The sequence below is a fragment of the Leptinotarsa decemlineata genome, unplaced genomic scaffold (genome assembly GCF_025532065.1).
Source record: "Leptinotarsa decemlineata unplaced genomic scaffold, Ldec_3_MD MMD2_tig00003736_RagTag_RagTag, whole genome shotgun sequence".
Classification (NCBI taxonomy): domain Eukaryota; kingdom Metazoa; phylum Arthropoda; class Insecta; order Coleoptera; family Chrysomelidae; genus Leptinotarsa; species Leptinotarsa decemlineata.
The window spans coordinates 6,998,778-7,017,059 of NW_027412593.1; the positions used below are offsets into that span (position 1 = coordinate 6,998,778).

The 18,282-nt window shown below is 33.9% G+C and overlaps 1 protein-coding gene across 1 annotated transcript; it reads left to right on the forward strand.

The window, feature by feature from the left end:
• Positions 1-5,027: 5,027 nt before the first annotated feature.
• LOC111504681 (C-type lectin mosGCTL-1) lies at positions 5,028-17,882 on the forward strand. The gene is made up of 4 exons (XM_074178370.1): positions 5,028-5,188; positions 10,512-10,609; positions 10,678-10,786; positions 17,585-17,882. Exons 1-4 carry the CDS (start codon positions 5,098-5,100, stop codon positions 17,833-17,835), a joined length of 549 nt encoding a protein of 182 aa, XP_074034471.1. The 5' UTR covers positions 5,028-5,097; the 3' UTR covers positions 17,836-17,882.
• The last annotated feature ends 400 nt before the right edge of the window (positions 17,883-18,282 follow it).

Genomic DNA, 18,282 nt, shown 5'->3' on the forward strand with positions numbered 1-18,282 from the left:
ATAAGAATTGGTATTAGTAACTATAATGTTTATCATATCTTTTATCATATCTTTCATTCTTATTATATTCTTAGAGGGAGTTTTCACATTTTGGTTCGGCATGTGCTTGTTCCATTTAGTAACTTTATATTTACCAGTAAACGTTGGTTCTTGGATTATCTTCCTTTTTTGAGGAAGCTGTTCTTCTTCCTCTTCTGACTGTTCTTCTTCCTCTTCTTCACTCTCTAGCTCTTGTTCTGTGTCGCTGTTATTCTTCTCTTCTTCCAAACGATCTTCCATATCTTCTTCCTCGTCATCGTACTTCTCTTCAACAATATCCTCAACAGTTAATTCCATGAGGGCCATCAGCCGTTCTTGTTCACGCTCATAATCACCCATTTTCTTCAAATAATTTAAATATATTGAGTTATGAACTATAATTTTCATTATCTTCTATCATACTTACAGAAGTTTGCGAATTAATATATTTTTCTTCAATAACAATTCCCTAACCGCAACAGTGACTTCGGTTTACGACACCGAAACTTGACATAACCTGTTCATAAATTATTTTGACAACACACCACTTCGTCTTAGTATCTAACGGAACGTAACTGAGAGAAACATCTAAATATTATCCCCCACTCAAAAGTTATGAGTGACGCATCGGTATGAGAAACCGTACGTCACCACTGGAAGGTTAAAGAGGTACCCCAGGTAGAGGTTCAGGTAATTTGTTGGAGGTAGCCTCAATTATGGTTACCGGTAGTATATAAATATTCGTGTAAAAAGCAACTTGTAGTATTCAAATCACTATTAGCGAAACAAGTATATCGTGATATACTTTTCAAATAAGGTTTGTGGAGATCAAATCGTGAGGTGTAGTTTATGAAATATATCCATAAGAACTTTTTTTCTTGAAACGACATAACAAATCACCCTTTGAGGTTTTGTACCGTAGTTAGGAAACACATTGTATCCATGCAAGTTACCTCACATAGGTTTCATTTGCAAATGTTTTTCGTTAATAGAGATATGATAACATAGCTCGAAACCGGTTTGTAGGTGATCTGCTCTATTGATTTCAGTGAAATTTTGCTGGTATATGAACAACAAGCATAAACATGTAAGATTATGGGTTGAAAGAAACTGAACTGAATATCAAATATATACTTCAGAAACTGATTAACAGTGTTCCTGTAGTTTACAGATATGGGAAAATATGCTGACGAAGAAGATTATCTCTGTGAGATAATTCGCATAAATGTTTGTCGAATATAATTCAATGCACATATTAGGAGTAGTTGTTTTCCGGCAGACATTTACCAGATCTTACTGTGCAGGAAGATTAGGAGAAATTAATATTTCGAATTTCATTTTGAAATATGTATTTTCACAATTTGGTATGAATTTTCACTAGAGGGTGCACTGTACTGCCCTTCTATAAGAAATGTTATTAAACCCATAATGAAAAATTCTTTGATAAGCAGCAATTGTCTCAACTGCAATAATGAAAGTCTTAATGGTGATAAGGTATGGGTGACCCCACCCAAATCTAGAGCCATCAAAATATGATGAAATGTTAGTGGTAATCTGGTAATTATTATTATCTGGTAAACCTACCTACAGGAGAAATTTCCTACTTCACTTTGTCATATTTCAAGAAAATAAGAAGAGAAATAGAAGAAAATGCAACCTAATTTCACTGTCTGTTCTCAAAATATATTTAATTATTCATCAATTTTGTTCCCTTCAAAGTAGTATCACTCAGATATGATATGCCAGCGTTATATCCAATCCTCGAAGCAGTTATGATATGCACATTTTCTCTTCAATTTTGGGAACAGGAAGAAGTCGCAAAGGGCCAAATTTGGTGAATAGGGTGGCTGAAGGTATTGCTTTTGACCAAAAAATTACGAACAAGCAATGACGAATGAGCAGGTGCATAATCGTAATGATAAAGCCATGAATTGCGCATAACTTCAAGATTATACTTCTTGTATCATGTGGCAAGAATTTATGATGGACTACGCCACGGTGATGAAAAAAACAGTGGGCAAAACTTTGACATCAATCGAACACGGCGTGCTTTTTTTGGTTTTGGCTTTCTTGAGCTTTTTTTGGTCTTGAATCTCGCCACTGGAGTGATTGAACTTTGGTTTCGATGTCATAACCATATACACATGATTTGTCACCAGTTATGACCCTTTTCAGCAAAACTGGATCGTCATTGACGTCATTCAACAATTCCTGAGCGATGTTCATGAGCCTTTTTTTTGGTCAAAATTCAACAATTTTGGAACGAACTTCGCTGCCATACGATTCATGCCCGTCCTTTACGAAAAAAATTCATGTTATGAGCCAACAGATACGCCAACATCCTTAGCAACTTCTCTAATAGTAATTCGACGATTCTCTATGACAGTTTTCTCCACTTTCTCAAAATTTTCATCGGTTGTTGATGTGCTGGATCATCCAGAGCGAACGATATAATTCTGTACCATTTGTAAACATTTATCTGACTCAGAGAAAAATCGAAATATTCAAAATGCCTGAATAACATAACTGAACTGGTAATCATGTACCCTTGCTCCTTGTTCACACTCATCTTCTATTAAAAAGATTATTTGATTTGGAAAGTATATACCGAACAAAAACGAACCATTGAAAGTGGCTCTTGAATCCAACAAACATGTTCATGCAATCACCAAATTCCAAAGCATACATAAACGTAACCTGGTATACACATAGCCTGAAATAGAACACAGATGAACGAACGTTCCCCACAACTGATTCAATATCCCCCGGAGCGTAGGGCAACACCGGTGTCTCGTTAATACCATAAGATACCGTAGATAGTAATATAGCTCTCTAAGGGCCGCGTTATGTCGATGTATATAGGCCTAGACCGGATATGGTAGACATGCTGATAGCAAGTGCATTAGGGTCTCGGGCGCCTCGCGGCAGGCCCTACACCTTGTGTCAGGAACCTCTATACCCATCACGTGACTGCGGTAGATCAAGGTGTTGAAGACACCATCTTGGCAAGCCATGATGAACCCCTCAGTTTCCGACTTCAGCCCACTCGACCTGAGGAAAGCAACAGTCAGGCGCTTTGATAAGCCAAGGTCTCCAATGTTATTGAAGAAGACCCCATCCATCGGCTTATCCTTGTATTTCCGCAGAAGTGAGGTTATCTCTGCGGCTTTCATATGAGCTTTTTGCTGAACGGATTCCAACTTGGTGACAGAGTTGTGATCACCCTGTTCAGTGTCAAAAACTAAACCGAGTTCATCCTAGTCCTAGTCTGAACGATCGATTTTCACTTGCTATCGTCCAACCCGTGTTAGGAATCACACGTTAAAAAAGACTTCGTTAATCCTTAGCTCGCACAAGTTTCTATTTCTGAGGGTTGTCTTTCGTTGGTGTGCGACATCTGGTTAACCGAAAAACAGATTTTAAACAGATTTCAATAGTCTTCTCCTTGCTATATTCAGCCATTCATGCTGATTCAGTTTGTAAGATATATTTTGTCACCTTCTCATTCCATATATGAGTCGCAAATACGAATTCTGCATCACTTCTATACGACGGACATCTTCGGCATCTGAACATGGACCATATACAGAGTCACAATAATTGAATAATTGAACCAAGCTAGCACTAAAGAATTACGGAGAATTGATTTCATTAGCATATATTTTCTGCAAGTTCATGAATAATATTTGACGAATATGACAGATATGGAATTTGACTCTCAGTGCATCATCCATAAATAGCATCTTTGTAAGATTTCTCGATTTTCGACGCATAATTTTATGTTTTTTATTTTTTTCTGTGGTTTCACTACCAAAATCTAAAACAGTGGTTTTATCTGCGTTCATCTTCGAACAGTGACATCTAGATGTAGTAATTAAGTTGGATATATCTTGGTTTATTTTTTCAAGCGTGAAAGTTTATGTTGCAATGTTTGACTGCATTTTCGAAGTCGAAAGTATAAAGTGTAAATAGCAAAGAGCAATAAATCAGTACTGGTTTAGTTTCTCCAGTATGGACAGTTTGAAAATAGTACGCATTCGTTTGAAGTGATCAGATATATGAGAAGCACATTTGGTATCTGTTCAACCAAAGTACAATTGAAAGCATATGGTGAGGTCTGAGAAAATGTTTAAAATACTCCTTTTCAAAGTATCATGGTTGTTAACCGGAAAGTGATTATGCTTCTAATGAACTCTTTCAACTCTGAGTTGATGCATGATATACACAACTAACTGCTCTAACCACTCTCAATAAGTTGTTGAATGGCAGCTTGTGTTTCCTCGTTTACTGAAACAAATTACTTTATTAGTACCTGTGTTAGTTTCAACAAGCAACCGACCAGTCAGACCAACATACTTAAATGATCGCGAATTTACTCAAAAATCAAAGAGCTCTGAACAAAATTTCAAAATGGGGGGCAAACCGCGAACACGTGTTTCTGGCTATCAACCTCATCTGCGCTATGCAGCCAAGTGCAAATATAGGCAACACCTTGTTGCCGAGAACAGAAAACTACACATATGAATTGATCACCTACAGGAGCCTAGCGCAAATAGGTATTGAACTGAAATGGCTTTCATGTTCCTGCCCATTACAACAAATATGTTATCAATATTATCATGTATTATTATTAGTCAAAATGCCCTCGTTTTCAAATGTTTTTTGAAATTAGTGAATAGAAATTGACTATAGTAAGTTGTAAAATAAGGTATATTAAGCATTGAATATGTAAAATTAGTTAGTAAAGACACGCCCGAAGAAGCCATTGTATGGCGAAACACGTGTTGCGTTTTTGTAAATTCGTTTAGTGAAAATCTCACAATGAAGTGTTTTTTGAATACGTTAGTTATGGATTTTCATCAAGTATCGGCCAATTCCATCATATATAGTAAGTTTCGTTTATTATTATCTACAATGGTTCCCATGATTCTGCCACTGCAAAAAATTATTTTTTGTTAAAAGCCGCACTTCATCGCCGTCTTTGAGTTTTATCATTTCATATTGAACCTGTTGATGCACCGATCGGTACGCGTATATAAATTCAAATTTTCATTTTACACAACTCAGTACTAATTCAAAATGCACATCATTCGCCAATTTTCTGGTTTAGTGTTGGTAACAATTTATTTTATTTTGGCAATTAGCAGTTTCAACGTAGCATTCTGTGGAAGTAAGTGTTGTATTTATAGACACAAGTCGCGAATGATGTTTTCACAATGATTTGTTGTTTGTAGTTTATAACATTTGTCTGCGTTATTACATTTCACAAACTATATCCATCGGAAATCATTCATAATTAAATAAAACAACAAATATAAGAATTTCTTCCTATCGACGTATTTTTGTAGATCAAATCAGGTGTTAAATTTGATTAAAATAATTCTTTTTGATTCGTAGTGTTATTACATATATATTACCCAAGTTTCAATGAATTTCTTTCATATTTCTTCAATCAAAAGTCATTTGAAAGAAAGAAATTTTTCGAGCAGCCTCAAGATATCTGTCTCAGTGTCTCAGATAATGGATTTCTTCAAAAGATTTCAGAAAAATTTGAGTTTTATTAGAAACTTTTTCAGCTTTCAACTACTCTATTTCAATCAGAAGAAACTCAAAATAATAATAATGAAAATTTTTTTTATGAATTTGAAGACCTCTGAAAATGGATGTAACTAGTTTTGACATATAAAAAGTCAATTTTCAATATTGTTGCAAATATATAATCCTTTTACTCTTTGTAATCAGTTAAGTAGTTATAAATACTCATAGGTTTTTTAGACTTTCCAATTATAATAGATTGTTTTCTGTTCTAGATTGTTTCCGTGATAGATCATTTCAGTTCCAAGAGAAAACTATGTTTATATATTATATATACTGGGTATTCGTTTATGGATCTGAATATTTAAGATCATAAGAAAATGAATATTTCGAAACATTCATTTCTCCCAACGTATCTACACAGTAGGTTCTGGTAAATGCCTGTCGGAAAACTACTTTCCCGGCTAGTACCAAGCTGGATATTGAATTATATCCGACACTTCAGTTGAAATCTCAATGAGATGAGTTTCGTTTGCTATTCAATAATTTTGCCTTATCTAAAAGTGTTGAAGGCTCAAATCTTCCCCCGTCTTCAAAAATGTAAGTTCACACATTATTTCTTTGACATCTGTCGAAAAATAAAAAGAATCAGTAGGTTCGATCCTCCGAAACGTTAGAATGAGAATTGTTTAATTTTTCAGTTTTTTTTCTTCAAGTTACTGATGAGTAGAACATTTTTATTTCTGAAAAATACTTTGAATTTATGCAGTAACTTATCATGGTGAAGTTTGCCCTTTCTACACTTGTATAAAATTAGTTCTCTTTTAAAAAAAAATTATTTTTCACACTGTGGATGTTAAAAATACCTAAAGAAGGTGAATAAAAATGGAAAGTGAGCCAAAAAGTCTTTTTATCTAAAACTAATCTCTCCTAAAAGTGTGATTCGTACAAAACGGAAAGACAATTGTCCCAATACATAGGAAATCCATAAATAAATCTTTCTCCGTTAGGGGATGTGAACAATAAGTTCACTTAACAATTCCATTGCTGTGTTTTTCACGAATGAATCGTTTTCACGAATCAAAAACAACTGTAGTTTTGTTATTTTTGTGCGCACTACATATTTGGAACCGACCTCCCCATTTTTGATTCAGTGCTGCAGGCATTATAGGTTTTTCTCATCAGTGTAAATGTTTCTGATGAAGGCTAATTTGTCAGACTTTCCAGTATCTTTTCGATTTTTGATATCATCAAACCGTAGGGCACGGAGAAGAAAATTAAATATATCACACAACCAAAGTTCTCAGTCTGATCATTCCAGTTTTATCTTTGGTTCACACGTTCTCAATATTCAGCCAAACGTTACCAATATTTCCTCTCATTTTAGACTGGTCAACAAGTGCCTTTCAGGTCAAACTTTTTTCTCCTCATCCGAAAACTATAAACGAGGTGTCATTCGGTTCAGAATAGCGTGTAGATGATTTCTGAAAAAATTGTTTAAAAAAATTTCAAGTTCAAGTTTTTGCAAATATTTCAAAAACAATTTGGCATATTTGGCTTGCGCAAGACACGCCTACTTTGGACTTCAATGGAAGAATATTATTTCAACTTATTAAATATCAAATTCAAGATTTGGAAAAATTCAGACCTACTGAATAAATGAATGAACAATAATTTGCGATCAAAAAATGTTCAATCGTGATTTTCCAGTCAATTATGCATTAGTTAATTAACAATTTTTCTACTTAAACAGGAACATTGCAAGTGATAAAATTGTGAATTAACAAATATAAGACTCCTTGCCTTTTTTAGAGCTATTTTCAAAAGGTGTTAGAAGGAAGTTCCGTTGAAAAAATAAAACAATTGTTTTCAATATGTTGAGATTAAAATTAGAAAGCTTCATTAATCATTGTAAATATATATTTTTAATGTAACTATCGATCCGTAAGATCAGGAGCAACTAGTTTAAATTTTATATCTGCTATTGTTTAACTGTTATGAACAGATGCGTTGTTTATGAGATAATATAAATTTGTTTTTGAAAACCTATAACATAATTTCATAATTTATATTGCTGTTGTTCAAAAAATTTTATGAATAAATGCGTTGCTTATGCTTTTTTTTGTAAATATAATCATAATTTCAAATTTTATTTTGCTCTTTTATAACTGGAAACAAATTTGTTTTCATTTAAACTGTATTTTTTCATTCACTGAACGATTTGTTATGAACATTTAAATTTTTGTATATACTCATTTCTCCTTCTACACAATGTAATAAAAACAACCATACTTATATTATTTCTTGAGGAAAAAAATTCATTCAGATTTCACATCAAATTATAAAAATTCTGTTCTTCTTTACTCCACCATTCTCACTCCATGGAACTTATTATAACTTACAAACTAATTGGGAAATGATAAAAAAACTCAGAACTTGTTCATATTCATTCTCTATCAACTCCACTCCAAATGTATCATTTTATGATAGATACATTAATGAAAATAAGGTTACAAGAATACTTTCCCCAAGTTTATTAGCCTAAGCATCTTACAAACTGAAAATGAACTGAAAATTGTGTTCATTTCAATTTTGAGTTTTTTTTCCATTTTAGATTTCTGTATTTCCTGATAACGTATTTTAGATGGTGGCTCATATTAATTAGGGTTTATGAAATAGTTGAACATACAAATTGTAAAAAATCCTGATTTTTTTCGAACAAATGTGAGAATTCGAATTTTAGGCTGAATTTGTCCTTCAATTCATAGAAAATAAATAAGTTCAAAGGTTTTTTATCGCATCTCGATTAGTTTATGAGTTATAATAAGTTCAAACATTAAAAACCAGGTGAGAATGAGTGTTTCTGTCACAATGTGTGGAAAGAGAAAAGAAAAAAAATAATTTTAAAAATTCAATTGTTTATTATAACAAATTGTTTATTGAAAAATACAATGGAAAGTTGAATGGGAAGAAGTATTTTCAGTTATCAAAGAGCAAAATAAATTATGCTAAAAACATTGTCAATCATCAAATCCGATTTGAAGCAATAATTTTTCAAACAATTTTTTTTTAATCATAATTTGCATGAAAGATTATGTTTTGAAAAAAATTGCAAATTATCCCATAAACAACAATTTTCAAAACAATAGCAGATGAAAATTTTTCAAAATCATTTTCATAAAGCTTCTGTTCATAAAAAATCGGATCGATAGTAATATCGAAAAAAAAAATTTTCAATGATCATTGAATCTTTTAAATTTTCAACCTAAGTAAATTGTTGATAACATATTGATTTTTTTTTCATTTTTCCAATGGAAATCTCTTTTGAAACCTTTCAAAAAAAGCATAAAAAAATCTCAGATCTTTTATGTGACAGTGATCGTACTCACAATGTTCCTGTGCAAGTAGGAAACATTTGTTAATCAATTAATCCAGAATTCACTGGTAAATCACGGGAAAAAATTCTTAACCGCAAATTTTGTTCAATCACTCATTCAGTAGGTTGCCGAATTCCTTCAATCATCAATTTTGATGTTTAATGAATTGAAATATTTTTTTATTGAAGGTCCAAAGTGGGCATATCTTGCGCAAGTCAGAGTACACGTTTTAGGACTTATTTTCAACCCTCTGTGAAAATTATTGATTTCAGTCCTACAATTTCGCAAGGTCGAAATTTTTTTGGGAGATTTTCTCCTCTTTCTGAATTTTTTCAATTACAAAAAATGTCAAATAGTTTTTGAGATATTTGCAAAATATCAAACCCCATTTTTTTCAATTTATTTGTGTATAACTTTCCCAATTTTTGCAAGTGGCACTTGAATTTGCCCAACAAAAATCATCTAAACGCTATTCTGAATCGAATGACACCTCGTTCATATTTTCCAGAGGCGGTGAAAAAAGTTTGACCTGAAAGGCACTTGTTGATCAGAGTATTACTACAATACGAAAGACTACTACTAAAGTCTAAACAGAGTCTGAATCAATGTACAGTCTCTGTCTCTCTGGTATGAAACATTTGTTCTTTCTTCGTTGAGGTACATATTGGTAAAAGTAAAGTTACTGTTAAATAAAAATAATTAATCGAAATCATCCTACACAGTTTCTGCTAGACCTTCAGATCTAGATAAAACTCTGACAATATTATTAAGTTATAATTGAAATTGAAGTACTGAGTACCGCTGGAATGATCAGAGGTCAGGTCAAATTGATGACTCGTATCGACTTATCAGTTCACTTCTTGACTTGATATAAAGCCTCCGTGGAGACCGTATTGTAAATCCTTCGACCCGAGGCCATCTAATCGAAAATAAAGAGTGTGACTGGCTTCTGTTGATATCTCTGTGCATTCATGATATTTCTTGCAACCAAATGTTGCCCATTCTTGCACTTCGCAAGCCGTAATGGTGAAGGAATTATAATTGATATCACCATCTTCAAATTTGAGCCTGCATGTCTATCTTATAAACGGTGAGGAATAGAGAGTGGATTTTCGGCAACAATTCACAATAGCTTTTTTGTTCGGAGATATATGAGAAAAACCGAAAATTCCAAAATTTGATTCTTACTGCGTCTCATTTATGTGCAGGAATATTGTAAAACTGTTCACACCTTGCTGGACTATCATAATTAGACTATCATAGGAGTCGTCTGACTTGGATACTTCAACTGTGACATTTTAAATAACCTGTATTTTTGAACAATTTCTTGTTATTTATTGTTGGTAAAATATCAATTTTTCATATTGCTGCTGTTATATATTATGACTTATGTCTCTAATAATCATTCGAATCGAAGCAACTCTTACTTCTTCATCAAGTACCTGAAACAATAATGATTCCAGTTCAGTTTTTTCACACCGTACAACTTGATTGTTGAAATAACAGGCTTGTAGTCTATCAGTTCACCTAACTTCAACTTATAGTTTTGGAAAACAATATCTTTATAAACTCATGTTACAGGCGACGGATGGGAAAAGATTTATGCGAACAAACATTCATCGATTATACCTCTCCATCGCTATGGAGGAAAAAGCTATTACATGGGTACTCAATTCCACGTAAGTGACAGAATGATTATATTCATCCTTGGTGAAAAACTGTTGAAACTTACGGATTTTGTTTTCAGGCAACATACTTCGAAGCACTTATGTTTTGTGAACAAATAAAGATGAAGCTTTTAACAATACGTTCTGCCGACGAGAACGAGAGGATTCACAAATATATCAGAGAAGCCAGTAAGTAGCATATATTGTTGATAAAAAGCAGACGTAGATCAACTGGGGTGGATTAAATGCAATATAACTTCAGTTCCCAAACAGTGGAACTCCAACACTCTTTTCAGCGTCAAATTGAGCTTCTTTATTCTAAACCTCCTCTAGTTATATCTAACAGAGTATACTCTCGCTTATGGTTTTAGTCACATATCAATGATTTTTTGGCAAGAAATTGTGATGAAATTTCTTTGTAAAATTTTTCGAAAATTTTCTAATGATTTATTCATATACATGTAAACAAACAGCTAGTTGGAATGGGATCTTTATCTCTGTTCGTAGTTCTCATCCCACAATTCGTTATCTTCCAACTTTCGAAAGCATCCAAATGTCTAGTATTATGTGCTGTTGTGTGTAATTTCAGACATTGGTTAGACTTTTCTGGTCTCAGAAATCGAATATGTGCTGCGTGACAATTTCTGTCGATCGTTCAAATCGCGGGGCACCCATTTTACAAGCTCCATGACCTTTCCAATCCGTTTTAAAGCAATAAAAACCGCATGGGAGCTGATGCCCAGTTCTTCCGCCATCCCACGCACTGTTTGTAATAGGTCAGTCTCCACAAGGGTCCTCAAATCCCCGATTTTGATAACCGTAGGTCGACCACTACGGGGCTCATCTTCGAGACTAAAATCTCGCAAACGAACATTAAACAGTGCGTTCATTAAAACTCATCATTGCCAAATACCTTGTTGATTTTTTAGGCCGTTCGTAGAGAAAAATTGGCCATATAATAATGAGCTGAAAAGAGACAAAAAAAATAAAATTTGAAAGAAATGAATAGCATCAGTGAATAGAGTACAAAATTCTCTTCCGATCAGTATACACCACGACACAATGGAGTTACAAAAACACATGACATCATAACGGCCAAAACTTTGAAACAACTCGATATTTCCAATTATTCGACAGAAACTGATTCAACACCTGAAAAATAACACTCAAAAATGATAACTTCTCATTGTTTTCAATTTGATAATACGTATACCTTTTATTCGGAAATTTGTTGTTAATGGATGAAGTAAAATTCTCTACCTTAGATTTTTCCATCTCATCATATAATATAATTTTCCAAAAGTAATTCAAATTATGAAATTACGAAACAACAACGAAAATTAATTAGAGCTCCGAGCCGACTTTATTGATTCCAGTGGCGCATTTGCTTTTTCAGTTGCAGGACAACCCGGAAAAATCTGCAACACCACATCATCTGGAGATCTTGATCTGCTAATGTCCCCTCTTTCATAGTAAAAAATGTAGGGGGTCTCCAAAGCCTCCAATAAATTCAAGATATCGCCAGAATATTCAGTAACAAGACTATTGTCAAACTCAAACCAGTCCGTTTCGTCTTTGACCAGTGCATAATAAATCTAAAGAAATGAACTTCAAATGTTCAAGCACGTGTCGAATATACCTACACAGTAGGTTGAATTGACTGACGTCCATCAGAAAATAACTACTCCACTGGCTAAGTGGAGTGGTTGTTTTCTGATAGGCGTCAGTCCATTCAACCTACTGTGTAGGTATATTCGAGACGGGCTTAAACATTTAAAGTACATTTGTTTAGATTTGTTTACTACCCGTCTTCAAGCATAGCCCACTGACTAATAAAAAAGTTTTTCTTCCTTATTCACAGAAATTGGACAAATTTCGGATATGCAATTGGTTAGTACCTCGCCCACTAAATGGAGTCACATTTTTTTTGTTCGCTCCAATTTAAGACGAGGAATTAAATACTATGAAAGAATTTCGATTTTCAATTATGGAATATCATTGACTTTAGGTCGATGATGATCACTATCTTGCACTAACGAGTGGCTAAGGAGCCCCAAACCGGTCTGCAAGTGTGCCCGTTCCAAAATTGAAGGTCGACTCTTTCAGTTGTATTGCCAATTGCATATGCAGGAAATTTGCTGTGTAGATTTCTGCACTGATGCCTATCGGATATGGTCCAATGCCGTGTGTGGTATTAGCCAGTGGAGTAGTTGTTTTCTGAAAGGCGTCAGTCCATTCAACCTATTGTGTAGGTTGAATGGACTGACATTTGAAGTTCATTTCTTCAGATTTGTTTACTGTCCGTATTCAAGCATAGCCCACTGACTAATAACAATGCGTAATAATGACCAGATTCAACGCCAGAACCACAGTTAACAATGACTGTATGAAGATTATAGCAGTTGTCTGCTAGATTGAACTATTCAACTATTTCGAACCTTCGTAAGAGTTTGGTGCTTCCGTCAGAGTTTGAATCATGTTTAAAGATCATCAGTGTTATTATTAGATTGACTGGTGCCTCAGTTATACTTGTTGTTGTATAATAGTCAGTTAGTTTGGCGCATATTTGTCAATACAGTTGATCATCACCCGTTGAAAGTATCATTTTCAGATGATTTAACAATAAGCTTTGCACGGACTGGTTATCAGTCATATTAGGAAATCCTAGTTGAAGTTTCGGAAAGTCACATAGGTACGTTTTTGCTACCTCACACAAGGCGAGATAGATTGTACGGAATCGTTCAATCCAGATCGGTCGTGCTCACGAGGAGTATTCAAGAACCCCAAGAATTCGGAACAACCCTCTTGTTGTCCAAACGAGTATCTAGTTGACTTCAAAGAGTCCAGGAAAACGGTTGGTGGGAAAGATGATATATTTTTATGAAACCACAGCTGCATGAACAGGTATTTGAGGATTATTACCGGCCCACTTTAACATGTTATCAAAAAATTTTTTTATTAAGCTTCATGAAGAAATCCATTTAATGTTTCAGGTAAATGCTGAATTGCACTTTCAACACTGACAACATCTTTCATGTCTTCATTGGGAGAACTCAGACTGAATTATTCCAGGCCCTTATCAACACATCAAGTTATTCCTCATCAAAAGATTGACCGGATATATTTTCGACTTTTTTCCGTTTCTCTAACTTCAAGTTTTTACTATTCCTTTTTTGAGCAATCCATTTTCTTCATGAACATTTGTTCAAAGTCATTAATCATTTGTCTGTGGAAATCATCCCATCGGTCTATATCCTCCATCTTGTATGTTAGTTTTTTGTAAACTTCATATGCCAAGCATAATTTGTTTACTATACAACTATTTGATTTCTGAATCCACGTATTTTCTTTTGGCAAAAATTGATACGTTCTCCACAATAATGATTTGAACAAAGTTAGACGTCAACTTGGCTGGTGAGAATTGCAGTTCTGGTCTTCAGAGTTGCAGTTCTGATTTAAAGATATTGTTAACACTAATTGAAAATAACATTTTGTGAAGTAAATTAGAATTGATGATTTTTTTGGCTATCTATACCGTCTACAGACTTCAACGTTTTGCAAAGAAACATTCAAAATTCAGAAAAATATTTATGCACAACGGGTTCACTTCTTTTGAAATTCGTGAATATTATCAAATCTTTATTGATATTAATCTATACTAATATAAATGTGAAAATTTGTGAGGATGGATGTATGTATGAATGTTTGTAGTTCTTTCACGCCTAAACGACTGGACGGATTTAGATGAAGCTTTACATAAATAAAGCGTATACATCGGAATAACATATAGGCTACAATTTACAAAGGTTTTATATACTTTTGGTCATAATATAACGATGAGTATTAAGTATTCGGGAAAATTCTTGCTTCCTGAAAACTCTCTTGATATGCGCTGCCTATACCGTTGGAGTTAAATTCAGATAATGTACCGTAAGATTGTTTATTTTAAATCGTCTTCAATATAAGTCTGTGCTAGCTTATCTATATCTACCTCTTATGTGGTAGCCACTATATGCAAAATACTGAGCCATGAATATAATGAAATTGCTTACTTTCTTACAATGCACATTCTAGAATGTCTGTCGAATTCTTATAAAAATTGATACAATTGTCGTTTCATTCAATATAGATAAACTTTTTCTGTTACACTCAGTAATTTGGACGAATGGTTTAAAAGTTATCAAGATAAGATTAACTTGACGCAGCTCAGTAAGCCATTACGCATCGCGTCTACTGTAAGATGATGGGGAACGATGTGCAGGGATAGAGGGGCGGTCTAAGCAATATATCGCCATCAACAAGAACGCGACCCGAACGCAGGCAGACGCATGAGGGCAGACATCGTTGACGGTTTTGTTAGTTTTGTGAATTTCTTTATAGGTAACATAATTCAATTCTCGAAGCTATCCATTACTTCTAAAGTAAAAATATAAATTATTAGTTATTGCCCGCTCTTGTATCAACGTATAGTCAAAGCTACTGTACCTAGAATCTTGAAATATGCAGGGAGGTTCTCTGTATAGCATAAATAAGTATAGAAAAAAAGTAAACAGGAATGTCCACCCCCAAGGGTGAAAAATAGGGGTTCAAAGATTGTATTGAATTTCGTCTGTTTTGAAGTTGGAAACCTGAAGTTTTGGGTGGATAATAAAATATTGTAACTATTTGTTTGAATTGGTCTATCACGAAACCTCATATGACAAATCAAATTCTACGCGAGCGAAGCCGCAAGCAACAACTAGTTAGATGATAAATCATAGTTCAATATTTCGTTCAATCTCTATCTTCAACGTCTTCAACGTGTTTCTACTATGCTTTTGAATCAATCTGATATGTTATAAAAGAAAAAAACGATCCAAATTATCATTTCACATTGGTGAATAACTTTGATATAACCTCAAATATTATTTTGTAACGTACTTTATTCTTGCCAGTGGCGTCTATGCAGAACTTTCCCGAAAATCATTTCTGAAATACTAGTACTTTTCTGATTTTTCTCAAGAAATTAAAACAATTTGTGTAACTTCATCATGATATATTGAAAGTATAATAATTTTGAAACTAGAAAATCGTAAAATAAAAAGGAAAACTAACACGAAATCAACAAAAACGCATAAAAAATAAATTAACTAAATGTGAAAAAAATATATGGAGACAGACGTTTTTTAACCGCTCAATTGAAACTATGAATCTTGGAGATATATAGTGTCAAAAGGTGAGCAGTTTGTGAAAAATATTTCAAATATCTATAGGTGTGTTCGTTTTTAACCATCTGGAGCCGATCAAGCAGATGCAAATTTGATACCACTTGATGATACCAATCAACGGAGCGAAATATATTTAACGTATGTTCGATTCTTTCTAACTGGCAAGTTGACATTTGTGGTATTACATGATAGATGAAGTCGTTTACGGTAGCGCTATTTCTTGGAAATTATGGCCTGATCTTGATATTTCCAGTTCAAACTCGAAATATCGACTTCAATCGAGTAATAATAACCTCATCAGCAACAGAAGCAATCAGAAGTACTGAAAAGGCAGTTCTCCGTAATTAATCGAATGTCAGTTCATCTATTCCAATACAGTTGACACAGATGTAAGTATAGTTTGTGGCTTAAAATAAAGCCTTTGCCATTGATTCCTAACGCATATGCTGATATATTGTTTGGTTTCGGAGAATTTCGGAGGATTTCTCGAAGGGCAGCTCTTATATATCTTGAACATTTTCCTCATGGTCATCTAGCATCACATTCCACTTTCCTCAAAGTGGAACAAAAATAACACTCTGTATTAGCACCAGAAGTGAAGAACATGAAATGAATGTTCTGTGATATGCTGAAATAAATTCGCATGTTGCAGTTCTAGAGTTAGCAGAAGAACTTGGGGTTAGTAACAGAGAATTGAAAAACAGGTGCCACCTTTGCAAAGTCAAAGACCTTGTAAGAAGGTTACTTATGGTACATGATAATCCAGATGTCCGAAAGTTGTTGGAATAATGACAGAATATTTCATAATAATGGTGTGATCAACATTCACAACGCTCATTACTAGTCCAATTACATCAGAAAGCAGAAACTACAAACAAAATGGAATGTAAAAGTATAATGTGGACTATACAAGAGATAAATAATTGGACCATATTTTCACACTGGTGAACATTTCAATTTGGCAACAATAAGATGCTCCTCCACATAATTAGCATATGGTTACTCAACATCCTAACGCTACATATGCTGAGAGATGGATAGAAAACAGTGGTCCAGTACGTTGGCCAGTCCATTCTCTTAATATGGATTCACTAGAATTTTTTTTTCAAGAAATCATATACCAAGTGCCATATACCAAGGAGGATCTCAAGCATCGAATCTGTTATGCATACAATACCATCACCAGCTATGATTACATTTGTCTGCACTAGGGAACTCATGACACGATATTAATCTTATCAACTTCAGGTTGAACAAGTTTTGTTCTTGAAGGACAGTTATGGTTCAGCACGACTAACGGGAAATATGGCGGATCAAAATAGATCTGTATGGTGTTGAATCATAAACTGGTCGTATTTGGGCTCTAGGGTTTGTGACATTTTTTGTATTACATGTAGGTCAATACAACTTTAGATACTTGGTTGGTAATAACTGATCAGAGAATTTCGATTTTAAAAAAACCGTCTATATTTACACTGACAGGAAGATTCAAGGAAAGTTTACAATTGTGAGGGGTGGCATATAGACAAAATGAGGGTAGTTTCTTGAAAACTGCAATGGTAACGATTCCAAACATGGTCATTCTGATGTCTTTTTCGTGGGATACCCCCTATATTGAAAATAGTATTATAGTTATCACAGCGTTAGAAATGATTGAAGTAGTGATTCATCGGAATCCAATAGAATTTATATTGTTTATAGAAACGAGATCTAATAGAAACCAAATTACTCTAACAGAATATGTTCATTCTGGAACTTTACATGATATTCTAAATTTCAGGTAAAGGAACTGAATACTGGACTGCAGGCACTAGGCTAGTGGATGGATTTAACTTTCTATGGCTACCCTACGCAGAAACCATCGACTATACGAGATGGTCAAATGGGCAACCGTCTGATGTGAATGAGAAATGTTTACAATTGTGGGTGATAGGAGATCGCCTAGAATGGAATGATAGACCGTGTGACGCACGTTTCCATTTCATTTGCGAAAGATATGATAATGAAACAAGTTCCACCTTTTCTCTATGAAACAAGTGATGAAATTGAATAATCTTAATAAAAGTAGTCAATAATTATCTTTGATTTTATGTTGAATATGTTTTTTTCATCAGATATATTCAGTGGGGTGTATAACAATGAACAGTAAATATCTCACTCACTATTCGAAGATGCCTTCCTTCACGTTTGTAACATCTGGAGACTCTTTATGATTATTAAAATTGAAATCATAACAACTGAACTGACATAATACTCGTATAACAACGTTGAATCAAAGTAACTACCATGAGATACACAGGAAATGTCTAAAAACTCTATATGCATCTTTGTTGTTAATTACTTTTCTCATTGTCGACAACTTCTCAGGATCGAATGGTTTTGTCAAAAAATCAGACAACATTAAACCAGCTGGACAAAAAAAGTTCATAAAAATAATGTACCAAAAAAATTCAACCTTACCTTCAGACGTACTATTCA